This window comes from Macrotis lagotis, chromosome 1 (assembly GCF_037893015.1).
Source record: "Macrotis lagotis isolate mMagLag1 chromosome 1, bilby.v1.9.chrom.fasta, whole genome shotgun sequence".
NCBI lineage: Eukaryota > Metazoa > Chordata > Mammalia > Peramelemorphia > Peramelidae > Macrotis > Macrotis lagotis.
This window is the reverse complement of record NC_133658.1, coordinates 296,446,732-296,474,196: the sequence shown is the minus strand read 5'-3', so window position 1 is coordinate 296,474,196 and position 27,465 is coordinate 296,446,732. Positions and strand designations below refer to the sequence as shown.

At 37.3% G+C, this 27,465-nt stretch overlaps 2 protein-coding genes across 10 annotated transcripts in view; one reads left to right on the top strand and one right to left on the bottom strand.

Moving 5' to 3' along the window:
• Positions 1 to 953, bottom strand: part of STK35 (serine/threonine kinase 35) — a 45,064-nt gene extending 44,111 nt beyond the window's left edge. The window contains exon 1 of one of the 2 annotated variants that reach the window (XM_074211178.1): positions 782 to 953. In XM_074211178.1, coding sequence (XP_074067279.1) covers positions 782 to 811 — 30 coding nt within the window. In that variant the 5' untranslated portion in view covers positions 812 to 953. Of the gene's footprint in view, positions 1 to 5; positions 508 to 781 lie in introns of those variants that run through there. The other variant, XM_074211176.1, reaches the window with a different exon arrangement.
• The window catches only part of PDYN (prodynorphin), a 138,646-nt gene that overhangs the window by 1,002 nt on the left and 110,179 nt on the right, over positions 1 to 27,465 (top strand). For 3 of the 8 annotated variants that reach the window (XM_074211185.1, XM_074211182.1, XM_074211179.1), the window contains exons 1-3: positions 381 to 1,561; positions 13,857 to 13,953; positions 20,436 to 20,632. The gene's annotated coding sequence lies outside the window, so the exon portion shown is untranslated. Of the gene's footprint in view, positions 1 to 380; positions 1,562 to 13,856; positions 13,954 to 20,435; positions 20,633 to 27,465 lie in introns of those variants that run through there. The other 5 variants (XM_074211180.1, XM_074211181.1, XM_074211183.1 and 2 more) reach the window with 3 other exon arrangements.

The following is a 27,465-nucleotide window of genomic DNA, read 5'->3' as shown; positions in this document are numbered from 1 at the left end:
CTTACCTGGCTCACGCCCTGCCGTCCCTGGGCCACCTTCTTCCTCTTCTTCCCCCTCGCAGGATGATGGTCCGCTCCGTCCTGGGGATGCCCCGGGGACAGAGCCGCTCTAGCGGCCCAGAGCGGCCGCGGCCGCGGCTGGGCCGGAGCCGCGGCAATGGTGTCGGTGGTGAAGAGCGGGCACCTGCAGCAGTCGAGCCCGCCGCCTCTCCGGCACCTCCTCTCGCCGCAGCCCATGTGGCCGCGCCGGCTGAGCCCCTTATATAAACCCTTTATGTAACTGGCGTGGCCCGCCTCGGGGGCCGGGGGCAGAGTCGGCTCGGGGTGTCCCATCCCCCGGGGGCCGTCGGGCCGGCTCAGCCTCAGGGCCGCCCAGCGCTCCGGCTGCCGCAGCCGGACCAATGCACTTGCGAGTCTCGCCGGAGCCGAGCAAAACCCGCCTCCCAGCCGAGGACGCGCGAAATCCCAGCGAGCCCCTGGCCGGCCCCGCCCTCGCTGCTCTCGCCGTCTCCCCTCCCTCCCCGCAGCCTGCGGATTGCGCTGCATCGCCCCCGGCCCGGCCCCCACCTCCATCCAATCAGGGCGGCTCCTGGCGCTGCTCGGGGCTGCGGAGCGCAGCCGGGCCCCTCCTCACCTGCCGCCGGCCCGCCCCCCGTGGGTGGGAGATGGACTGAAAAGCCGGGCTTTGACAGAAGACCCTTGTGTGGCTCTGCTTCTGCGGAGCCCCGGCCCCTCCCTGGGCCTCGGCTCCCTCCTCCCAGACGTGGGCCGGAGAATCTCACCTTAGCGTAAAGAGAGACCTCGGGGGCCATTTCGTCCAGCCCCCTTCATTCTGCAGACCAGGAACTGAAGCCAAGGAGGTTATGTGACTTGTCCGGGGAGGAAGAATTCGAATCCAAATCTTTCATATTCCATTTCTTCTTTTTCCGGCAGTGGGCTTAAGTGGTTTGCCCAAGGCTACACAACTAGGTCATTATGAGGTGTCAGGTCCTCCTGGCTACAGGGCGGGTGCGCTATCCACTGCGCCCCCCCCCCCCAATTCTATTTCTAATAACTCTGCCCACAAAGCCATCATAGACTATCATTTTATGTTCCTTGTGTCCATCTTAAAAATCCTAACTTTAGTTTCCATATTTGTAGTTATAAAATGGAATCAGGAAGCAGAGTGTGGTTACTTAAAGAAGACGAATCTTGACATAAACAACACCTGCTGTCCAGTTTATCTACAACCTAGCTAGGCCAGGGAAACATCAAATTTAAACATTCAATCAACGAGTATTAAGTATTTGTTAAACATCTAGCACAATCACTTAGGGTTGAATTTTTTAAAAAAGAGCAAATGTCTTTATATTTACTTTGTAATGGGGAGACAAACTCACAAAGATATGTCTATATGAAAGAAATACAAATAAAATATGAAGTAACCTTGAAGGAGAAAGAAACCAGGAGAGGCCTCTATACTACAGGTGGTGTAAGAACAGTCCAGAAAACTTGCTCAACCACTATCCAGGCACTGAAAAAGGAAATGCAACATTACATATGAAGAACAGCAAGAGCACCAGGTTAGTTGACCTCCAAGAACAAGGAGGGGGGTCATGCCAAAAAGAATGGAAAGGGGTGGCTAGGTGGCCGTGGATTGAACACCAGCCCTGGAGTCAGGAGTACCTGAGTTCAAATCTGGACTCTGCCACTTAATAATTACCTAGCTGTGTGGCCTTGGGCAAGCCACTTAACCCTATTTGCCTTGAAAAAAAAAATACCTAAAAAGAAAAGAATGGAAAGGTCGAAAGAACTTTAAATGACAAGCACAGAAACTTATATCTGATCCCAGAAGTAATGAAAGATGCTAGATTTTGAATAAAGCAGTATTATGATGAGCCTTGTACTTAAGGGAAATCACTGACAGCTGAGTAGAAGACAACCTCTGTGTGAATGCATGTATATCAGAGGTACACATATTTACATAATATACACATACATATACATATTTGTGTATTTATATGTGTGTATATAGATGCACATGTATATTTATAGCCAAAGGAGGTTACAAGTTGCCCAGAGTTTCCCAGGTAAGAATCTAAAGCAAAATTTGAATCCAGATCTTCCAGACTCCAGGACCAATATTATATCCACAAAATCAATGTAGCCTCTCACTTTGTGTTTGGGTTTGTTAGGTTCCATCTTTAAAATTCTACCGTTAGGCGGTGGCTAGGTGGCGCAGTGGATAGAGCACCGGCCTTGGAGTCAGGAGTACCTGAGTTCAAATGTGACCTCAGACACTTAATAATTACCTAGCTGTGTGGCCTTGGGCAAGCCACTTCACCCCATTGCCTTGCAAAAAAAAAAATTCTATGGTTAGGTGACAGACTTTCAGCTTTAGTATTTGTAAAATGAAGTCAGGAAGCATAATGTGGGTGTATAAAGAATTCCTGGGTTCAAGTTTTATTTACAACTTAGATTATCAGATAAAGATCATATCTAATCATTCAATCATTATTAAGTGATATGTACACACACACAACATATATACTTACATATATGGAAGGAAAGAAGGAAGGAAAAGAGGAAGAAAGAAAACTAAATTTCCTTATTTGAAGGGACCACCATCTAGTTTCCCAGATACATAACCTTGACTTTGTCTTCAACTCCTCACCCTTACTAATGCCTCCACAAACTCAATCAGTTGCCATAATTTGGCATTTCCACCTTCACAACATCTTTTCATCTGATGCTCTCTCCATTCAACCAACTAATAATCAATTAGCAAACGTTTATTAAGTACCTTCTCTGTACAGAGCATTGTGCTAATAGTTGGGGGATACAAAAAGAGGCAAATAGCAGTCCCTGCCCACAAGAAGCTGTATGGTTAATACATAGGATATAAGATTTTCCATGGTTAGGCCTTATAGTTTAGCTACAGAGAATTACTGACCCTCAGTTTACTTCTGGTATACAGAGAATCTCTGACCCCCAATTCACCCCTGATGTACAGGGTGAGGAGATGAGCCGGACTGATCTCATGTACTTATTTAAAACAGCTTGAGTATTTAAAAGAACTGCTGAATGTCCTTGACTGGTCCTGGCCAGACTCTCAAGGCCCTACTTGATGAACATTGCCTATCTCTTCAGGAACTAGCCATTCCTGAATGTAAACTCCATAATTCTTGGGGTGGCTCCCTCCTCATACAACCTGGAAAATTTGGTTTTATTCCATAAAAAATTGGCAAGAAGCCTTTGTTCTCAAGCTATATAAGATCCAATTAGACCCCCAATCTAATTGGAGTTTCACCCATAGAGAGGATGCTCTGCCTGGGACTCTTCCCAATCAGGACTCTGAAGGCTGTATACCCCAGGACTCCCCAGCCATTGTTGATTCAGATGTTGAAGCTTCCCCATTTAGTGATGTTTTCTCTTAATATATTTATGTAGGCTTTGATCTTTTCATTATATTTGGACTTATTGGTTACTTTTACTGTAAAACTGATTTATTTCTACCTCTTTTGTAATCACTTCATTAAATATGTTCTTTTTAGTTTTGTTGGTGTGAACGTGTCATTTTGTAGGAGCGAATCGAAATCGAAACTACTTAAACAGAAAGCTTACATGGAAATCAAGCTAGCTGGGTACAGGACAAATGAGAAATAATTGAAAGAGGGAAAGTGTTGGAGTTGAGGGTTTGGGAGGGTTTCCTATAGAAGGTGGGGTTTTAGTTGGGATTTAAGGGAAGTCATAGAGACCAATAGTTGGAAGGATGGAAAGGGATCCAGGCATGGGGGACAACCAGAAAAAAATGGCCAGAGCAGAGAAAGGGAGTGTCTTGTCCATGGAACAGCCAGGAGGCCAGAGTCACTGGACTGAAAATGGAAGAAGATCAGAAAAGTAGGAGAGGGCTAGGTTATGAAGGACTCTAAGTGTCAAATAACATTTGGTTTTTGCTTCTGTAGGCGATAGGAAACCATTGGAATGTATTGATTGAAGAGGGCAGGATGTGACGTGATGGGACTTGTGTTTTAGGAAAATTTCTTTAGTGACTGAATGGAGGCTATATTGGAGTACAGAAAGACTTGAGGAGGCAGACCCACCAACAAGCTGCTGCAGTCCAGGTGTGAGGGAAGGAGGACTGCAATAGAGCAGGAGAGAGGAGAGAAGGAGGTGTATTTGAGAGATGTTACAACAGTGTAGTTGACAGATCTTGGCACAGCTTGGTCATAGGGGGTGAGAGAGTGAAAAATCCAAGAAAACTCCCAGGTTGTGAGCCTGAGGGACTAGGTGGATGATGTTGCCCTCTGCAGGGATGGGGAAGGAGAAGGAGAGAGTGTAGTAAAGAAAATGAGCTCTCTTTTGGACATAATTGAATTTAAATTGTTTCCTGGACATCCAGTTCAAGATGATTGAAAGGCAGTTGTTGATGCAAGATTGGAAGTCAGCAGAGAGAATGGAGGAGGAAAGATAGGTTTGAGAATCATCATAAAGTGGAACTTTAAGTTCATGGGTGCTGATGAGATCACCACGTAGAGTACAGGGAGAAAAGAAGAGGGCCCAGGACAGTACCCAAGGGGACACCTGCAGTTAGAGAATGCAATGTAGAAGAGGATTCAGCAGAAGAGACTGAGAAGGAGCTGTCAAGATGAGTAGGTAGGAGAAGAACCAGGGGAGAAGAGAGGATCAAGGAAGATAGTGATCAAGTGATGAAGACTGCAGAGAAGTCAAAGAAAATGAGATTTAAGATAAGGCCATTGGATCAGGCAACTAATATCTTTAATGACTTTGGAGAGAAAAGTTTCAATGGAAACATAAGTGGGAAGAGATTATAAAGGATTAGGAAGAGAGTGGAGTGAAGTAGATGCACCTATTTTACAAGTCCTTTTCAGGGAATTCCCTCCCCAGTTCCCAGGGTAGAATCCTAAACTTCCTCCAAGGTTGTGCTCAACTGCCAGACCTATCTTAGTCTCTCTCAATTGCTCTTGCCCCTCACTGAAATTACTTTGCATTTATTTTGTTTGTATTTTGTCTTTGGGCAACTAGATGGCAGCTAGATAGAGCCCTAGAGTTGGAATCAGGAATCTTCCAGAATTCAAATCTGGCCTCTGACAAAAGCTTTGTGACCCTGGGCAAATCATTTACTGTATTTTCCCATGTATAAAATGCACCTTAATTTTGGGAACTGAAATCTGAAAAAAAAATGTATTATATAAAATATAAAAATGTATTGCATAAAGTTATTGAACTCAAGTTTTATTCATCATGAAATTCAAGGACCTTCTGCTCATAGCTTTCAGGCATCTTTTGGACAAGTCTGGTGTGGAGATGCATGTTTAGTCCATTCCATTTCATAAACCTGAAGCATCAACTGTGTCCTCCTTTGAAATCAGTAACTTCTTTTTCATCAGCAATTCTTGTCTCATGCTGAACCATCTTTGTGGACACACAATGGCCCTTTGTTCTTCAATCCATCTCTCTAACTCAGGCCATTTTGCTGACTAGCCTCTCATGATCTTCTGCTATGGCATTTTCATTAGGATTTTTTCTTCCTGTAGCCAATCTCAGAGTGCTTTCTCAGTTGGAGGACCAAACTTAGGTTCAGCAGCATGATTTCCATTCACTTTTGCAACCTGGATCACTTTGAATTTGAATTCAGCAGTGTATGAAAATCTTTTCTGAGCCATTTCTTGGCAGATCATGGTAAAACATAAATGGCTATACCAGTAACAAATGCAAAACAAGGAGCACAAAGACAACAAGTGCAAAAAAGTGGGAAATACAATTAAAAAAATCTACAGCCACTGTATAAGACACTCCCAGTTCTTAGATACCAAATTTTTCAGAAAAGGGTGCATTTTATACATGGGAGAAGTATGTGGTTCTATTTGCCTTAGTTTCCTTATATGTAAAATAAGCTGGAGAAAGAATGGTAAAGTATCTTTGCCAAGGAAAAACTCCAAATGGGATTATTAAGAGTTAGACATGACTGAACAACAATATACTTACTTATCTGCCTTATATTTTTTCCCTGGATAGGATGTGAGCTCCTTTAGGGCAGTGTCTATTCATGTTTGCATCTTCAGCATCTAGCTTAGTACATGATACATAAATGCTTATTATGAAATGAAGGAATGAATTCCATGGGTTCCTAAGTCTTTTGTGAATACTGTTCTAGAGTATGATTCATCAGAAGCACATTATTCATAACCTAAAACCCATTCATAGGAAATTTCTCTTCTATTAATAGTATTTCACTGGACATCCTCCATGATACTGGTAAACATCTTTAGCAAACATTTATCTTTTATGTCTCATCTGATATTAATAATAATAATAATAATATAATAATAATAATAGGCTTAGAGCTAGAAGGGCCCTTTAAGATCAAGTAATCTAAATCCCTCATTTTTCTAGAGCAAACTAAGACCTGGGAAAATTAAATGACTTGTCCAACATCATACAGCAAGTGAATCTCAATAGGATCAGGTTTTGAACCCAGGTCTTCTGGCTCCAAATCCATTGCTCTTTTCGCTGTATCATGCTGTCTCTTAGAGAACCACTAAACAATATTATCTCTGTTGTATCTTTTGAAGAATCTTGCAGGTTTTATAATTTTTAGAGATGTTTTGTGAAAGCCTTTAAACATAGCATTTTGTTCTGCTGAATCAAAATGCTTTCTTACAATCTATACATACTAAGAACAGTGGAATCTTGCGTTCTGTAGACCTTTCAGTCAATTATTTGACTAAAAATGCGGTCAGCTATTTAAATATTATTTGAAAAGCCTGTCTGTTTCATTATTACACCATATCAATCCCATCTATTTAGAATATTTTCAGGGCAGCTAGGTGGCGCAGTGGATGGAGCACTGGCCCTGGAATCAGGAGTACCTGAGTTCAAATCCGGCCTCAGATACTTAATAATTGCCTAGCTGTGTGGCCTTGGGCAAGCCACTTAACCCCATTTCTTTGCCAAAAACTAAAAAAAAAAATTAAAAAAAAATTAGAATATTCTTGTAACAATTGTATAGATAAAGCATTTGGATCAATGGTTATTGATATCTTTTTTTTGATAATACTAAAAGATATAGATGATATCTATAATGTTGGAAGGAATATTCAAAAGCTGTGTTTACCATACCAGTGAAATCATAAGCCTGGACCCAAAAACAAATATCTGTTATTTTCTCCAAGAATATGCTTTCAGATATCTTAAGAACTGACCCCTCACTGTTTGCCAGAACATGACTCCCAGCACAAGACCCCTTCTGTAATTGATTAGTCTAATCTAGAGGTTTCGCATTCCATGTTGGTCTATCTTTTTTTTTTTTTTTTTTAGATTTTGGCAAGGCAAATGGGGTTAAGTGGCTTGCCCAAGGCCACACAGCTAGGTAATTATTAAGTGTCTGAGACTGGATTTGAACCCAGGTACTCCTGACTCCAGGGCCAGTGTTTTACATGTTGGTCTATCTTAATTAGCTCTCTTACTAAATTCCTTTCAACTTATTTTTTTTTGCCTTCTCTTTTGTGGACTGTAGTGTCAAGAAGCACTGGTTTTGAATCTTTCAATACTTAATATTTGTCTGGCTCTGGGCAAATCACTTAATCTCTCTTAACCCTTTCTGTATAATGAAGATAATTATATCACTTACCTCAGAGAGTTGTAATGAGAATTACAAAAGATAATGCAAAGGTACTTTGGAAACCTTCAGATGAAACCTAAAATGTGAGCTAGTATTATGGTTGTAATATAGTGCTGCTAATAATCTTCAACTAGCTTCCTCTATAAGATTTTATAGACTAATTTATATTTTAAACCATTGTCTGCTGTATCTTTTCACTATTTCTTTTCCTCTTGACCTCCTGGCTTCTCTGGCTTCAAGTTCCAAGTAAAATTCCAATTTCTGCAAGAAGTCTTTTCTGGTCCTCCTTCACCTTACTGCCTTCTCTTGAGATTCACCACAATTTATCTTGTGATTATTTTGTTTGCATTTTGTTTCTCACATTAAACTAGAAGTACACTAGAAAGCAGAGACTGTTTTGTTGTTTGTGTGTTTGGGTTTTTTGTTTCCTTTTTTTTCTTTCTTTGTGTCCTTAGTGCTTAGCACTGTGCCATGCATATAATAGATTCTTTTTTTTTGAATTTTTTACATTTTCCCCCCTAATCTTGCTTCCCTCCATCCCCCACAGAAGGCAGTCTTCCATGGTATACATTGATCTAAGTTGAATGTGATAAGAGAGAAGTCATATCCTTAAGGAAGAAAAATAAAGTATTGTGCCTGATTGTTGTACTAATGGAATGAGCAAATCCACCAAGGTTGTTCATCACCCCCATGTTGTTGCTAGGGTGCACAGTATTCCTCTGGTTCTGCTTATCTCGCTCAGCATCAGTTCATGCAAATCTTTCTGGGCTTTCCTGAATTCCCATACCTCCTGGCTTCTAATAGAACAATAGTGTTCTGTGACATACATATACCACATTTTGTTAAGCCATTACCCAATTGAAGGACATTTACTTAATTTCCAATTCTTTGCCACCATGAACAGAGCTGCTATGAATATTTTTGTGCAAGTGATGTTTTTTTATACATTGCTAAAATAGTCTTGTTTAAGGGTAAACATAATATCCCCTTCCCCCCAAAAATATAGACCCTCATGAGAAATGACGTAAAGGAAAGAGAACAAAATGTGTTTCAGTCTGTGTTCTGATATCATCAGCTCTGTCTTGGGTGGATCACATTCTTTATGATAAGTCCATCATAAAAGTTAACTTCCATTATTTTTCCACTGTTGCTGTTGCTGATTGTAATTCCCTCCATCCATTCCTTCCCACTACCATATATTATATTTTCTCTCTCCTTTCACTCTGTCCTTCTTCTAAAAGGTGCTGTAGGGTAACTGAGTAGTGCAGCAAATTGATCACCTGGCCCTGGATCCAAGAGGCCCCAAGCCCACATACCAGCCCTGTGACCCAGCAACCACCCAGCCCCATGGTCCCAGACAAGCCACCCAATCCCAGCCCTTTGCAAGAAGTAAAGAAGAAAATGTGTTTTATCTGACTATTCTCTTCTATGATCTACCCTTTCCTTTATCACCCACATCCCCTCCCTTCCCCCTTTCCCCTTCTCTCCTTTTTATTCTAAACCCTATTGAGTGTGTATACTGTTTCTTCTCTGAGCCATTTCTGATGATAGTGAAGGTTCCCTCATTCCCCCTTACCTTCCTCCCTTCCATATCATTGCAAAAGCTCATTGTAAATATATATATATGTATGTATCTTTTATATCTTAGCCTATTCTACCTCTCCTTTCTCTTACTCCCAGTGCATTTCCCTTTTAGCCATTGACTTCATTTTTACAGTATATTATATATCTCCAAATTGAGCTCTCTCCTGTGCTTCATCTATAAAAGCTCCTTCCACCTGCTCTATTAAATGAGAAGTTTCATATGAGTATTATCATAGCTTTCTATGCTTCACCTGAATTCTGTATTTAAAGGTCAAACTTTCTGTTCAGCTCTGGTTGGTTCAACAGGAACATTTGAAATTTCCCTGCTTCATTGAAAGTCCATCCCTGGAAGAGGATGTTTAGTTTTGCTGGGTAGTTGATTCTTGGTTGCATTTCAAGCTCCTTTGCCTTCTGGAATATTAATATTCCAAGCCCTACAAGCCCTTAATGTAGTTGCTGCTAAGTCCTGTGTGATCCTGACTGCAGCTCCACGATATTTGAATTGTGTTCTTCAGGCTGCTTGTAATATTTTCTTTTTGACTTGGGAGTTCTGGAACTTGGCTATAATATTCCTGGGGGTTGGTTGTTTTTCGATCTCTTTCTGGGGGAGATTGGTGGATTCTCCCAATTTCTATTTCACCCTCTGCTTCTAGGATATCTAGGAAATTTTCCTGTAGGATTTCTTTAAAAATGAGGTCAGTGCTCTTTTCCTGATCATGATTTTCAGGTATCCTAATAATTTTTAAATTATCTTTCCTGAATTTGTTTTCCAAATCAGTTGTTTCATATTTTCTTCTAATTTTTCATTCTTTCAGTGTTGAAGTATTATGTCTTGACTTCTCATAAAGTCATCAGCTTCCTTTAGCTCCATTCTATATTTGAAGAATTTGTTTTCCTCAGAGAGCTTTCTTATCTCCTTTTCCATTTGGTCAATTCTGCTTTTTAAAGCATTCGTCTTTTCAATAACTTTTTGAAATGCTTCATCCGTTTGACCTATGCTGGTTTTTAACATGTTATTTTCTTCAGAATTTTTTTGGATCTCCTTGACTAAGCTGCTGACTCCTTTTTCATGTTTTTCCTGCATCTCTCTCATTTTTTCCCCAATTTTCCTTCTAACTTCCTTACTTGATTTTCAAAATCTTTTTTGAGTTCTGTCATAGCCTGAGCCCAACTTCCATTTTTCTTGGAGTCTTTAGATGCAGGAGCTTGTACTTCCTCATCTTCAGATTGAATATTTTGATCCTTCTTGGGATCATAGACAAAGAATTTCTCAATGTGTTCCTCTTTTTTTCTCCAGCCTGTGCCTGGTTTGGGGGTGCTTTCTGAGCTTTTGATATTATTGGAACACTCACTTTGGGAGATTTTTTTGGGTCACCTCGCTGGGACCTTTATTCCTCCAAGGTCTTGTGTTTTCTTGCCTGTGCTTTGATATGTAGATGACCAAGGCACTCGCCTCTTCCCTGGAGCTGTGAGGAGGGTCCCTGCTATCTTAGTATGGAAGGCCAACTGGATCTGAGTGTGAGCAAACAGCAGAGTCCTGTCCCAGGGAGAGAAGAGAGATTTCTTCAGTCTCATCTGACCCCCTTACCATCTGTGGGCTGTGCTCTGGAGGTGCAGGCTGGTTTCCCCAGATTCCTGCTGCAGGTTCTCACCGCAGGGCTGCTCTAAGGCCAGTGCTCCTCACTCCACACTCATTCTGGTGCAGCAGAGTTCTCTTACCATCCCTTCACACTATACCCAGTGATCCCTGGACTGGGCTGGGCTGTGCTGAGCTGTGGCAGGGGTTTTTTCTCAACCCCTGGTCCTGTTGAAACACACCTTTCCCCAAGGAACTTCTAAGTTATGTTGGACTGGGAAAATACATTACCCAGTCTTTCTGTGGATTCTGCTCCTCTAAATTTTGACCAGAGTCTTAATTTGATGGCTTTTGCAGTTCCCTGGGGAAGGAGTTTCTAGGAAATGCTGCCTTCATGCTGCCATCTTGCCACATAATAGAGTCTTAAAAATTTTGAACTACTTGACTGGTTAGCAAAGAGATCTAGAATTGACTTGACAAGGTGGTTTCTAGATTATTTTTGGTCTTTTCTTTGTACCATTTGATTTACATTTTTTAGACTATCTTTGAAAATGGAAATCATCTAACATTTGAAATGTTAATATTATCTGTTTTTGTTTGGTTTGGTTTTTACCCATATCTTATCCTTTTGGTCGAAAACTTGCTAATTTTTCCAAAATTTATTGATGCTTTTTACTTTTATATTAACCACACCAAAAAATGTTCAGCAAACCCTACATCTAAAAATAGATTTTATTGATGTTTTTGTTTTTGTGTGGTTTGTTCAGAGAGGGAGAAAAGAGAAACATAAGAGAAAAAGAGAGATAGAAATACAAAAGAGAGAGGAGAGAGAGGAGAGGAATAGAAAAGAGGAGAGAAAGAAGAAAGAAAAGAGAAGAGGAGAGAATAGAGAGAACAAGTGTTTATTAAACAACTATACTCTGGTCTCTGGGCTAGCAAGACTGTGCCTGCCTGCAAGGAGCTTACATTTTAATGGGAGAAGACAGATAAAAGGAGAATCAAAAGTTTGGGGAAAATAGAGTGAGCAATCTAGGATTAATAGCTCTAGTGGGCAGCATGAGCCTCTGTTTTGGGGCAAGATAAGGCAAAAAACTTGCCTATAGGCAGATCCCAGAGATCCTTGGTTTCTAAGGGAAGAAAAGTGAGAAAAACCTGGTTTCCCTCCCTGTCTACTACAGTTTTTTTGTTATGGTTTATGGATTCCTCACTATCTTATAAATCAATCAACAAGTATTTATTAAGTGCCTATTATAGTACTAAACAGTGGGAAAATAAGTACACATAATGAAAAATCCTTACTTCCCAGAAACTTACATTCCAAAGAAACAAGTGTATATGAAAATATACAAAGCACAAATATGAAGTGAATAAAATAAATATGTACAATATACATGTGTATTATATATTTATATATATACACACACATCTATGCACAAAGGATTTAAAAACCTGGACATAATGGAGGATGCCATGAAGATCAAGAAAATTTCATACACAAGACAGTATTGTATCTTAAAGAAAGCAGGAAGCTTCTGTGAAGCAGAAATAAGAAAGGAGGGCATCCTGGGCATGGGAGATGGCCAGTACCAAGGCGTGGTGGGTGGTTGGTTGTACCATGTGAGAAAGCCAGTTGTTAGGACCTTAAAAATCAAATAGAGGAGTTTACATTTTTATCCCAGAAGCAATTAGGAAAGACCTGGCATTAGTTGAGTATGAACTGGAGGAGGAAAAGACAAGGTAGGAAGGTCAAGTAGGCTGCTGAAATCACCTAGGCAACAAGATCAATTAAACTCCCAAAGATGACTTTAGTGGGATAGAAAAAGGAATGATGAAATTCATGAGAGGGGGAAAAAAGTCAAGAATCTAAGGAGAAATAATTTTTTAAAAAATGGAAAGGATGGATTCTGGCAGTACTAGATCTAACACTATATTACAAAGCAACAGTCATGAAAATAATTGACATTATATTACAAAGCAACAGTCATTAAAATAATTGATACTGATCAGCAGAATAGCTTAGGTATACAACATATAAAAGTTTTAGTAGTTTAGTACCTGACAAATCCAAAGAACCCAAATAGTGGGGTGATGATTCACCTCCTGAAAAAAACCTGTTGGAAAAAACTGGAATGTATTCTGACAAGACTTGGGTATAGAACAACAATTCACAGTATATGCCAAGATAAGCTCCAAATAGATACATGTCTTAAATATAAAAAGCTCACAACATCAATTTGAGGGGCATAAAGAATTTGCCTTTCAGACTTGTGCATGAACCAAGAAAGGATCATAGAAGATAAAATGAACAATTGTGATTACAACTTAAAGATTTTGCACAAATAAAACCAATGAAGTTAAAATGAGAAGGTAACAGACATCTGGGGAAAAATATTTGCAGCAAGTTTTTCTGAAGGTCTCATTTCCAAGACATTTAAAGGAGATGACCCAAATATATAAGAATAAAAGCCATTGCCCAATTGGTTATGTAGCCAAAGAATATGAGCAGGCAGTTCTCAAGGGAAGAAATGTAAACTACAATTGCCATATAAAAAATTGCTCAAAATCACTAGTAGTTAAACAAATACAAATTAGAACATCTCTGAGGTTGTATCTCACACCCACTAGATTGATAAACTTGACAAAAAAAAAGAAAATGATGGATGTTGGAGGGGCTATGAAAAATAGTAACAATATATTATTGGCTAATCTGTCATTCTGGAAAATTATGTGGAATTATGCCCCCTAAAGATGCTAAATTATGGATAGTCTTTGACCTAGTATTTACTGAAATAGCATGGTGCCTGACTCCTAGCAGATACTTAATCATAATATATGTTTATTTCCTCTCTCCCTATTCTTCCAAAGAACTTGTGGCAGCAAAGAACTGTTAACTAAGGAAGTTTCCATTAATTGGGAAGTGGCTAAACAAATTATGGGAATGTAACAGACTCCTACCGGGCTGTAAAAAGTGATGAAATGGATAGTTTTAGAGAAGCTTAGGTAGACTTGTATGAACTGCTACAGAGTTAAAATGAACAAAAACCAGCAAAATATTTTATACCGTAACAAACAGGTATGATTCCAGAGGACTAATGATGAAGAGTGCTACCTACTTTCTGAGGAGAGATGATGGACCAAGCGTGCAGAATGAGACATATTTTTGGGCATGGGTAATATGAATATTTGTTTTACTTGTCTATATGCACATTTGTTAAGAGTTTTATTTTTGTTTTTAAGTGGGAGTAGGGGAATAGAGGAAATAAATGTTTTATTGATAAATTGATATATTATTTTCTAAAAATAAATAAATTCTATGTCTAAGGTGATAAGGACCTTAACTAAAGTAGTAGCTTTTCTGTGAAACTTTTCCCAACTCCTCTTAATTCTGGTGCCTTTCCTCTATTAGTTATTTCCTATTTATCCCGTATATAACTTGTCTGTATATATTTGTTTACATGTTGTCTTGCCCATTAGAGGGTGAGTTTCTTCAGTCCAAAATCTATCTTCTGCCCCCTTTTGTATGCAGAATGCTTAGCATAGTGTCCAGCACATAGTAAGTGCTTAATATGTATTTATTGATTGATTAATAACTGATTAATTGTGTGAGTAGAGAGACATCATCAGATGAAAAAGATATCGGGAAAGGAGAAATGTATAATTTGGCAGCTGAGTGGGTTTGTGTAGTGAAGAAAGGGGAAAAGTTGAAGACAGTATCAAGATTATAAATCTGGGAAACTAGAAGTATGGCAATCCCTTCAATAGAAACAGGGATGTTTAGTAGAGGGGAGGGTTTAGGAAGAAAGATGATGAGTTTAGTTTTGAACATGTTGAATTAAAAGTTATTTCCAGGACTTCTAATTTGAAATGCTCATAAATAATTGGTGATGCAGAACTGAAACTCAGAGAAGAAAGTGGGTTTGGATATATAGAAAATGGAGTCAGAAGAGAAGATGGGGGGCTAAGGGCAGACTCTTGGGGAATACTCACAGAAAATAGGGATTTTGATAGTAGCTGAGGAGTGGTCAGAGAGATAGGAAGAAAGCCAGGAGAGAGGAGTGCCATAAAAACCCAAAGAACGACCATACAGGTGGAAGGGATAATCGACAGTATCACATCCAATTCACTCAGTACTCCCTTGTCTTGACTTAAGACTCGTTCTAGTTCAAAAGAGCTACTAGACTCTGGCAGGGCTGTTCAAGCCAACCATGAGCTTGAAACAGGGCTCAATCTGTCTCTACCCTATGCTATGAACAGCTAGAAGGCTGCTGCTCTGTCTGAGTCAGCAGTGGTCTGGGCTATGGCAGCACTCAGCCATCAAACAGGGACAGAGGAAGTGGGCACAGGATGTCATGAGGTAGGTAGACCCCCTAGACCTGAATAAAAGGGGACTGGTATCCAGCTGTGGCCATTTGTATCCTCCTAGAAGTCACTTGGGTTAGAGATGAAGGCTGATAAAATGTTAATTCCTTGATGTGGAAAGAAGCTGAGATAGCTTTGAATTTTAGCCCAAAAGGAAACTTCTATCAACAGAGAATATAAAAGGAAAAAAAGATCAAAATTATTAAAGATTTAGGAGGAAGAAAACTCAATTTAAGTCCTTGAGGACCAGCAGATAAGCCAACAGGGAAGATAATAACAGAAAGAAATATGGTCTCTAAGTCATTTAAACCAGTCCAGCTATCTAGGAATTAATATTGCAATATATAATTGAAATTAGTACCTGATAAGGGAGAAGACTTGATGGATTCCCAAGAAAACATGGAACCAGAGCAGAATATTCCCAAATTGTTTTAAGAGAGAAATAAGAATTGTAAAAGTGGAATTTATGGTCTTGCATAGCAGAAATAATTGACAGAAGTACTTGAATCTATAGTGGCAGACCTCATCAAAGAACAAGTGATTGGGAATCCAAATACAAAGAAGTAAAGGACTGCCTTGAAGAAGAGAAGCAAAAAGAAATAATGTTAAAGGAAAACATGCTCTCTTAACAAGCAAAATATTTTGATTTGTAAGAACACAAATCAAAAAATCTGAACATAATATAAAAAATACAATAATACAAAAAAATGTCCAGAAAACATTTCTATAGTTAACATTTCTGATAAAGAAATTATTTCTAGAATATATATAAAGTACTGAGTCAAATTTATAAGAATATAAATCATTCCCCAATCGATGAATGTCAAAGGATGTGAACAGGCAGTTTTCAGATGAAGAAATTAAAGCTCTTTATAGTCATTTGAAAAAATACTCTAAATCATTATTGCTTAGAGAAATGCAGATTAAAGCAACTCTGCAGTACCACCTCACACCTGACCAAAATGACAAAAAAAGGAAAATGATCAATGTTGGAAGGGATGTGAGAAAACTGAATCACTACTGCTTTGTTGATGCAGTTGTAAACTGATTCTGGAGAGCAACTTGGCACTCTGCCCAATAGACAATAAAACTGTAAACAAATTGTGATAATATGAAAGTGATGGAGTACTATTCTGTAAGAAATCCATGAACAACTGGACTTCAGAAAAACCTGGAAAGACTTGCTTGAGCTGATGCTGAGTAAAGTAAGTAGAACAAGGAGAACATTGTACATATTAATGATGACCAAGTATGATAGACTTAGCTATCTTCAGTACAATGATTAAAAAGCAATTTTTTAATTAAAATTTTATTTTTCTAATTACATGCAATGGTGGTTTTTCAACATTTATTTATTTGTCTGGTAAATGTTGTACATGTATATTATGTTTAATAGGTTGTCATGGTGTGAAAGAGGAATTAGAATTAAGAGGAAAAAAAACCATGAGAAAGGAAGGAAAAACATAAAAGGAGTTTTAAAAAGTGAACATAGTATGCATTTACACTTTCTATTTTTTCCTCTGGATGTGGATGGCGGGTCTCTCAGGGTTTTTTTTGATCTCTGAATTGCTGGGAGGAGCTGTATCCATCATGTTTTCTTGATTCTGCTCACTTCACTAAACATCAGTTCATATAATTTGTTCTATGCTTTTTAAAAGTCTAATCTCTCATCATTTCTTATTGAACAATAGTACTCTGTGACGTTCATATACATATAACTTGTTCAGCCATTCCCCATTTGATGGACGTCTCTTCAATTTCCAATTATTTGCCCCTACAAAAAGAGCTGATAGAAATATTTTGAAGATGTGAGACTTTTCCCATTTTTATGATTTCTTTAAGATATAGACCTAGTAATAGTATTGCTTGATCAAAGGGTATGATCAACTTTATTGCTCTTTGGGCAAGTTTTAGCTTGCTCTCCAGAAAGGCTGGATCAATTCACAACTCTACCAACAGTACATTAATATTCCCATATCCTTTCCCAACATTGATCGTTTTCTTGTTCTGTCATCTTAGCCAATTTAATTTGCATTTTTTAAAGTTGTTTTTTTTTTTTTTTTGCAAGGCAATGGGGTTAAGTGGCTTGCCCAAGGCCACACAGAACTCAGGTACTCCTGACTCCAGGGCCGGTGCTTTATCCACTGTGCCACCTAGCCGCCCCTAATTTGAATTTTTCTAATCAATAATAATTTGGAGCAGTTCAAAGCCAGTTCTAAAGAACTTGTGAAGAAAATACCATCCACATCCAGAGAAAGAAGTATGGGCATGAATGCAGACCAAAGCATATTATTTTCTATTTAAAAATTTGTTTTATGCATTATTTTTTTTCCTTTCATGCTTCCCCTCATTTTTGCTCTGTTCTTCACTAATTTCGAAATATGTTTAACATGATTATACATGCATAAATTATATCAGATTCCTGGCTGTGAAATGGAGGGGAGTAGGTAAGGGAGGGAGGGAGAAAAATGTGGAAATCAAAAGCTTCCAAAAAAAAGTGTTGAAAACTGTCTTTGCATTTAGTTGAAAAATAAGTTTATATTAAAAAAATCAACTGCCCAGAGCTTTTGAACACAGAAAACAAAATGTCAATTGAAAGAATCCACAGATTCCCTGTTGGGAACTGTTGTCTATGGGAATATTGTAAATTATCTTCACCTGATGTCTTTGAGCATCAGAGCCTTGTTTTTGCAAAGTGCTATGGGAGTGGCAGTGAATTAGAGTTTGGGAAGGATATTTAAGCAGTTGTATTCTAGTGAATAAATAGAGCATTTAGAGCACTTGGAGATCTTGATGTAGTACTTGTATTCCTTCGCTTCCTTGTCTCCTGCCCCTCCAATGCTTGCCTGGGGAAGACTGAGGGAATCCAGAACTGGGACTCAATAATTCCCTATAGAAAAAAAAAATATCTATACTGCAAACTCCAAGACACATATTGGTAAAATGTACAGTTCTAATGCTAATAAAATGAACAAAAAACAAATTTAGCAAGAGATTAAGGGAGAAACTTTAAAATTATAAAAGAAAGGAAATCTGAGGAACACAAGATTCTGCACTCAACAGAAATTTCAGAAGGGAATGGAATAATATTAGCCAAAGAGCAAAGGAGTTCGAGATATATAAATAAATGACTTAAAACTTGAACCAAATCATTAATGATAAAAGAAGTTTAATAAAAAAGAGGCATTCGAAGAATTCTACCAAAGAAAATGAATCATGAACAGATTACTTATTTGCAAACACACCAGATAACAGGAAAGCAAGAAATGCAGACAAATACAGTAACCAAGGAAGGTACACGTAACAAAATAAAAAGGAGGATATAAAAAGGAAGAAGGCACCCATGGGGTCATTCCAAAACAGCAACAAAATAACATCAGAGAGAACATTAAGTTCTTTCTAAAAATATAGAAGAAATAAAACAGAATACACAATGATGGAAGAGCAGTCCTGAAACATCACAGAACTAGACAAAATAAATATCAAAAAACCAAAATAGTTAATACATCTTTTATAGATCTTAGAGCAATAAAAATAGTAATCACTTCAGGGAGCACAAACAAAAAACAGACTCAAGTGGAGACATAATGAAATCTTGAATAATTGACTGGGTCAAAGCAAAAACACCATAGAAATGATAAGACTAAGAAAATACCATCACATTTGGCAATTTAGAGATTATATACCTGTCCTCACTTCCAGCCCTACTTAGTGAACCTTTCCTTGTAATAAAACAGTTAAACAAAATCTGTCAACACTTGACTACATATAATAGCATATACACCATTTTGGTCATCATTATTATACAATATTCAGTTTTAAAAATATGCTTTCCTGTTACATATCAACAGCTTGCTTAAATTGGTTAGGTTGGAATTGTTTTAATTACATGCCGTATATTCTCATTTTTATTATGCTGCTTAGTATTGACTTTAATCTTTGCTTTAATAAGTCAATGGTCTGACTATACAGAAGCTGATTTGGAAATAACTCCTCTACTGATAATCAGTCATTTCCTGTGCCTTTGGATATTATTAGTATTTATTTTGGTTATTGGATTGGTATTCATCAAGTCCATATTCCAGCTCTCTTTTTGAAGAAGGTATAAAGTTTCAATATAGTCTTCAAATATTTAGGCTCTTTTATTTCTAATTCCTGATCCATATGTTTCCATGTATTTTTTGCCATTCTCCCTTATATCCACATTTGATTTTAATTCAGAGTATTAAAATATATGTTGATTTGATTCAGAACATTTTATTGAGTTCTTTAAAAAATTTCTCTACTTCCTCATCATCTGCAACAGATGTTGCCTCATTAAGCTGAAATTATCTTTGCATTGGTCTTTTCACAAATACTCATCATGAGCACTGCAATGCAATGTCCAATTATCCCACAAATCTTTTTTGGGTGTTGTTGCCTTTGGATGCAAAAATGAAACCAACTCCACCGATGCTGTTATCTACCTCTTTAAGGAGAACCTGTGAATTCTTTCCATTATGTGCAACCTCCTTTTGTTTCCAGTTTTAATTTGCAAAAAAGAATATAAAAATTGATATGATAATTTTCCCAATACTAAGCACATTCTTTTGCATTTATTAGCTACTATTAATGGTTTTTTTTTAAGGTTTTTGCAAGGCAAATGGGGTTAAAGTGGCTTGCCCAAGGCCACACAGCTAGGTAATTATTAAGTGTCTGAGACCGGATTTGAACCCAGGTACTCCTGACTCCAGGGCTGGTGCTTTATCCACTGTGCCACCTAGCCGCCCCTACTATTAATGTTGATAGACAACTTAAAAATTTCCTGTACTTCTTCTGCCATCACAAAAGAATTAGAAAGGTATCTACACAGGACAAAGAGCCATTTTATATTTTTTTATATGTTTCGTGTGCTGTCATTACCAAAGAATTCATCATTTAGTGACTGGTCTGTTGGTGATGTTTCTGTAGACTAGACTGGTTTTCAGGGGGCAAACATATTCTGTCTCAGGGACATTACTAAGTCCCTTTAGCTTGAAAGATTTGGTAAGAAATTGAATTATACTAGCATAGCCTTTGAGAACCTAGGATGAAGTTCATACTGTGAGATACTATTGGAACAGGACTTTATACTTTTATACTTTATAATAGATATGAAAATACTTTATAACTTTCAAAAGATTATATGAATATTAGCAAATTTATTATGGTAATGTATATTGATAGGAGAAAGGATATGGAGAAATGTACAACATTTACAATTTATATTAGTCATAATCTTTTATATCCTTTATTAAATTCAAACATTTATTAGGTACCCACTATGAGAACTGCCTTAAGCACTGGAGATGATGTAAAGACTTCACAAGAGGAGGTATCCATCTGGGATGATCGATGAAGAAAAGGAAAGATAGAGGCAAAAAATAATTCCTTGATGACCCAATGCTTGAAGGGATAACTAATACACTGGATGATAGAATTAAAAAAACTCATGACAAGGGGCTAAACATGGTAAGAAGATATTTAATAGGGATGAATATGAAAACTTACAATTGTGCTAAAAATAAGTATATAATGAGAAATCATGATTAGATGACAGTTTGTCTGAAACAGACATGGGGATTTTAGAGATCCAGCAAATCAATATTATTCAAGGGAGTGATATGGAAGACCCCCCAAAAATTTGTAATTAGATCTGGAGCAACATTAAGTGAGACATTACTACCAATAATGAGGACATGATAATAAGGCTATACCATGCCCTAGTCAAATGATATCATCTAGAGTATTTTGTTCATATCTGGGAACCACAGTTTAGGAAGGAAATAGTTACTTTTGAATATAATTTTATTTTTCAATAATATACAAAGATAATTTTCAACATTCAACTTTTTGTAAGCTTCTGAGTTCTACATTTTTCTACCTTACTTTCCCCCTCTCCTTGACAGCCAGTAATCTGATAGAGATTCTATATATATATATATATATATATATATATATATATATATAATGTGTATATATTATATATAGAATTATATATAATATAATATATATAAATATATACATATATAAAAATTATCTTAAACATATTTCCATTTTAATGATATTGTAAAAGAATCAGGACAAAAGGGGGGAAGCCATGAAGGGGGGGGGAAAGCCATGAAAGGGGCAAAAAACAAAACAAAATTTAAAAATGGAAAATAGTATGCTTTGATCTGCAGACTCCATAGTTTTTTCTTCTTCTCCTGCTTCTGCTCATTTCACTCAGCCTAACTTCATGCAAGTCTTTCCAAGCTTTTCTGAAGTCCAGCTGCTCCTTTCTCACAGAACAATAGTACTCCATCACATTCATATATCACAATTTGTTCAGCCATTCCCCAATTGATGGTCATCCCATTCTCTAATTCTTTGCCACTACAAAAATATAAATATATGCTATAAATATGCTATAAATATTTTTGTACATGTGGGTCATTTCCTTTTTTTAATGATCTTTTGGGGATTCAGACCTAGTAGTGGTATTGCTGGATCAAAGAGTATTCAATTTTATTGCCTATTGGACATAGTTCCAAATTGCTCTCTGGAATGGTTGGATCAGTCCACCAACAGTGCATTAGTGTCCCAGCTTTCTACATCCCTTCCAACACTGATCATTTTCCTTTTTTGTTATTTTAGCCAATCAGATAGGTATGAAGTAATACCTCAGAGTTGTTTTTAATTTGCATTTCCTTAATCAACAATGATTTAGAGCATTTTTCTATATGACTATAGATTGCTTTAATTTCTTCATCTGAAAATTGCCTGTTCATGTCCTTTGACCATTTATCAATTGGGGAATGCCTTGTATTCTTATAAATTTGACTTAGTGTCTGTATGTTTTAGAAATGAGCCCTTTATCAGAAATACTAATTGTGAAAATTGTTTCTTAGCTTTCTGCATTGATTTTATTTGGGTAAACCCTTTTTTAATTTAAAGTTATCAAAATTATCCATTTTGCATTTTATAATGTTCTCTATCTTTTGTTTGGTCAGAAACTTCTCCCATCTCCAAAGATCTGCCAGATAAACTATTCCTTGTTCTCCCAAGTGGCTTATGGTATCACCCTGTGTGAGATGTGAGTCTATGCTTAGTTTCTGCCATACTATTTTCCAGTTTTCCTTGCAGTTTTTGTCAAATAATGAGTTCTTATCCCAGAATAGTCTTTGAGTTTATCAAACAGTTGATTACTATAGTAATTTACTACTTTTTTTTATCCCTAATCTATTCCACTGATCCACTACTCTGTTTCTTAGCAAATTCCAGACAGTTTTGATGACTGCCGCTGTATAGTATAGTTTTAGATCAGTAGGACTAGGTCACCTTCCTTTGCATTTTTTTTTTTTTTCATTAAATCCCTTGATATTCTGAACCTTTAGAGGGAGGACATTTATAAACTCTAGAATATCCAGAAGAGGGCAGTGAATATCACAAAGGACCTTGAGATCCTATGAGCATTGTTTGAATGATCAGATGTGTGTCTATAAATAAGAGAAGCCTGGGGATCAGGGCAAAAATAGGAAGTAGACAGGATGACTGTCTTTTACAGAGAAGAAGGATTAATTAGATTTCTTTTTCTTGATCCTAAAAGGCAGAACTAGGAGAAATGGGTAGAAATCAAAGAAAAACACATTTAGGAAAAACTACCTAATGAATCCATAGGTCTTTAAGAAGAGGCTAGACAGAGATATTGCTGTGGCAATTGTGGATTATTGTTAGAGATATTGTTGTGGCAGTTGTGTTTTTTCAGGTCTAGTCTTGAGGCCATGTGTAGCCACTGGGGTCCCAACAATTTAAATTCTGAGATTCTGTGATTCTGAATTGGGGTTGGATAGGGAATAGTTATACATATGATTTTTGGGGTGTGATGAGACATGAGGAGATAAAGATGTACATCAAGCTGTTGGATTTTTTCACATCCTCCACAATCCAACAAACATATTATTAAGTTGCTGCTACATGCCGGATTAGGTGCTGAAGACAGTACAGAGATGAGTAAAATGAAGTCCCTGGCTTCAAGAAACTTTCACTGTAGTTGAAGAAATGAGACTGAGAAACCAATGACCCATATGGCACAGTAGAAATAAGGGCATAATAGAGCTACAAATCAAGTGCTACATGGAAAGGATTTCAAATGAAGGAGTTGGGGAAGGTATAGTCTATGATTTCTTTATCAATCTTCCTTCTGTTTCCTGGGCTTAGGGCAAGTTAGACAATGAAAAGATTTGGTGGTTGCCATTTTAAGGAAGAGGATTGCCTGGAGTACCATATTCCAGAAGGCAAAAGATAACAGCTAACAACTAAGAATAACTTATCTGGCAAAGCAAAGTATAATTTATAGGGAGAAACAGGCCCTTGATTAAATAAAGGACTTCCAAGCATTTCTTTTTTTGGCAAAGTAATGGGGTTAAATGACTTGCCCAAAGTTTCTGAGGCTGGATTTGAACTCAGGCTCTCCTTACTCCAGGGCATGTGCTCTATCACTGCACCACCTAGCAGCCCCATTCTAATGCAAAGACCAGAATTAAGCAGAGTTCATTAAATGAAGTAGTCAAAAGTCAAAACAGTGACAGAGAAAATGTACTTGATCAATTGGAAGTGACTACATTTTGAGGTAGTTTCATTTTAAAAGGGGGATAAAAAACAAAAACTCTCTAAGAACTCTTAATATCTTCAAGGGTGATGGAGAAAGTTAAATAAGATAAGAAGAAGACCTGGGAGATAGTTCTTTTTTGTTAGTCTTAGGGGAAGACGGAAATGGGAAGAACAGAGGAATATACTAAGAGGAAAGGAAGAAGAAAGGGGATTACTATTTCACATATGAGAGACAGTATATGAACATGGAGAAAGGGGTTGGGGGGAATGGGATATCCTGTGAACTTCATGCTCATTTGAACTGAGTAGAGAAAAGGTGAACATGCCCACACATGTATATCCACACATACAAAGAGAGTAAGTCTCCATAAGGAAATAGAAAAGGGGGAAAGGAGAAATGAGTGTATAAGGAAAATACCAGATGAGTGAAAGAAAAATTATAACAAAATAAACTCTAACCTTAGAGGTTGAACAGTGAAAGAAAAGAATAAAAGTAAAATTAAGGAGTAAAAACACATGATGGGGAAAGGACAAAAGAAAGAGATGAAACAATAGAAACCATTCACTTCAATTATAGATCACTAGTGTGAAACAAATTCTTCTTTTTACCACCTTCTTTGTAAAGGGAAAAGTGAATGAGAAAGAAGGGGAAAAAATATGAAGACAGGGATGAATGGAACTACACAGTTAACAATCATAACCACATATTTTCCATAAAATGATAAGAGGTAGTAGAATGGATTAGAAAGCAGAATCTAATAATATGTTATGCACAAGAAACACTCTTGAAACAAAGTTTCACACTCAGTTAAAATTAGGGTCTGGAATAAAATCTATTATGCTTAAGGTGAACTCAAAAGAAAAGTAAGAGTAGCAGTTTTCAGACATGGAAATGGTAGGAGTCCAAACAGCACTCTAAGCCAGTTCACATCTATGGTCTCATCTAATCTTCAAGGCAATTCAATGAGTTAGTCAGAAATTATTATTCTCATATTTAAGATAATGTGGTTCGAATAAATCCCTTCTAGAGTTAAAGATAATAGGATTAAACTATTAAAGCTTAGAACTCCACTAAGACTTTTGGAAAACTTTTTCCAATTAATGGATCATAAGAATAACTTAAAGTTTTGTTTTCAAAAAAATAAAAAAATACATTTTATTTTTCCAGTTACAAGATTTAGTAGCTTTTCAGCATTCATCCCATTTATAAATTTATGTTACATATTTTTCTACCTCCCTCTTTTCCCTCTGCCCTCCTCTTGGTGGCAAATAATCTGGTAATAGTTGTACATGTACCTTTCTGTTTACTATATTTGCATATTAGTCTTTTTGTATAAGAGAAATTAGGACTAAAGGAAAAGAAAGAAAACTATGAGATAAGGAGGAAAAACACGAGAAATTTAAACAGTATATTTAAAAAGTGAACACAGTATATTTAATTCAGATTCTGTTGCCCTCCTCCCCTCCTTGTGGACGGTAGTAAGATTAACTTTTAGAGTTAGAATGATCATCTAGTCCAACCCCCATCATTTTATAGATGAAGGAATTGAAATCCTAAGAGGTTATATGACTTGCCCAAAGTCACATACCTAATTTGACAAAATATAGCATTCATTCCTATTAAAAACACTAGAGAGTGTAGGAATAAATGGACTGTTCCTTAAAATAATTAGCAGTATCTATCTGAAACCATCAACAAGCATTATATTCAATGGGGAGAGGCTAGAGGCATTCCCAATAAGATCAGGGGTGAAACAAGGGTGCCCATTATCACCACCACTATTCAATATTGTATTAGAAATGTTAGCGTCAGCAATTAGAGAAGAAAAGAAATTGAAGGAATTAGAATTGGGAAGGAAGAGACAAAACTCTCACTCTTTGCAGATGACATGATGGTCTACCTAGAAAATCCCAAGACATCATCCAAAAAACTACTGGAAACAATTAGCAATTTTAGCAGAGTTGCAGGTTATAAAATAAACCCTCATAAATCTTCAACTTTTCTATATATGTCTAGCAAGATACAGCAGGAAGAGCTAGAAAGAGAAATCCCATTCAAAGTAACCTCAGACAATATAAAATACTTGGGAGTTTATTTGCCAATACAGACTCAGAATCTTTTTGGAAATAATTATAAAATGCTTCTCACACAAATTAAATCTGATTTAAATAACTGGGCAACTATCAACTGCTCATGGATAGGTAGAGCTAATATAATAAAAATGACAATTCTACCAAAACTAAACCATCTGTTTAGTGCCCTACCAATCAAAATTCCAAAAATTACTTTAATGAGTTAGAAAAAATTGTAAGTAAATTCATATGGAGAAATAAAAAGTCAAGAATTGCCAGGAGCTTAATGAAAGAAAGTACAAAAGAAGGTGGCTTAGCCCTACCTGATCTAAAATTATATTATAAAGCATCAATCATCAAAACTGTTTGGTATTGGCTAAGAAATAGAGTGGTGGACCAGTGGAATAGACTAGGTGTAAAAGCAGGAGATGATTATAGTAATCTGCTGTTTGATAAACCCAAAGAGTCCAGCCATTGGGATAAAAACTCCCTCTTTGGTAAAAACTGCTGTGATAATTGGAAGTTAGTATGGAAGAAACTTAGATTAGACCAACACCTAACACCCTTTACCAAGATAAGATCCAAATGGTTATAGGACTTAGACATAAAAAACAATACTATAAGCAAATTAGAAGATCAAGGACTAGTTTACCTGTCAGATCTATGGAAAGGGGAGCAGTTTATGACTAAGGAAGAGTTGGAGAACATCACCAAAAACCAATTGGATGATTTCGATTTCATTAAATTAAAAAGCTTTTGCACAGATAAAACCACTGTAACCAAGATCAAAAGAAATGTAGTAAATTGGGAAACAATCTTTACAACTAATGATTCTGACAAAAGACTTATTTCTAAAATATACAGAGAACTGAGTCATATTTTTAAAACAAAAAGCAAATGGTCAAAGGATATGCAAAGGCAATTTACAGATGAGGAGATCAAAGCAATTCATAGCCATATGAAAAAATGCTCTAAATCATTAATTATTAGAGAAATGTAAATTAAAGCTTCTCTGAGGTACCACCTCACACCTCTCAGATTGGCCAGTATGACCAGAAAGGATAATGATCATTGTTGGAAGGGTTGTGGGAAATCTGGGACACTATTACACTGTTGGCTGAACTGTGAACTCATCCAACCCTTCTGGAGAGCTATTTGGAACTATGCCCAAAGGGCAACCAAAATGTACATATCCTTTGACCCAGAAATACCACTACTGGGTCTATATCCTGAAGCGATGAGGAAAAAGGGTAAAAACATTACTTGTACAAAGATATTTATAGCAGCCCTGTTTGTGGTGGCAAAGAATTGGAAATCAAGTAAATGTTCTTCAGTTGGGGAATGGCTTAGCAAACTGTGGTATATGTATGTCATGGAACACTATTGTTCTATTAGAAACCAAGAGGGATGGGATTTCAGGGAAGCCTGGAGGGATTTGCATGAACTGATGCTGAGTGAGATGAGCAGAACCAGAAAAACACTATACATCCTAGCAGCAACATGGGAGTGATGATCAACCTTGAAGGACTCGCTCATCCCATCAGTGCAACAATCGGGAGCAATTTGGGGCTGTCTGCAAAGGAGAGTTCCATCTGTATCCAGATAAGGAGCTGTGGAGTTTGAACAAAGTTCAAGGACTA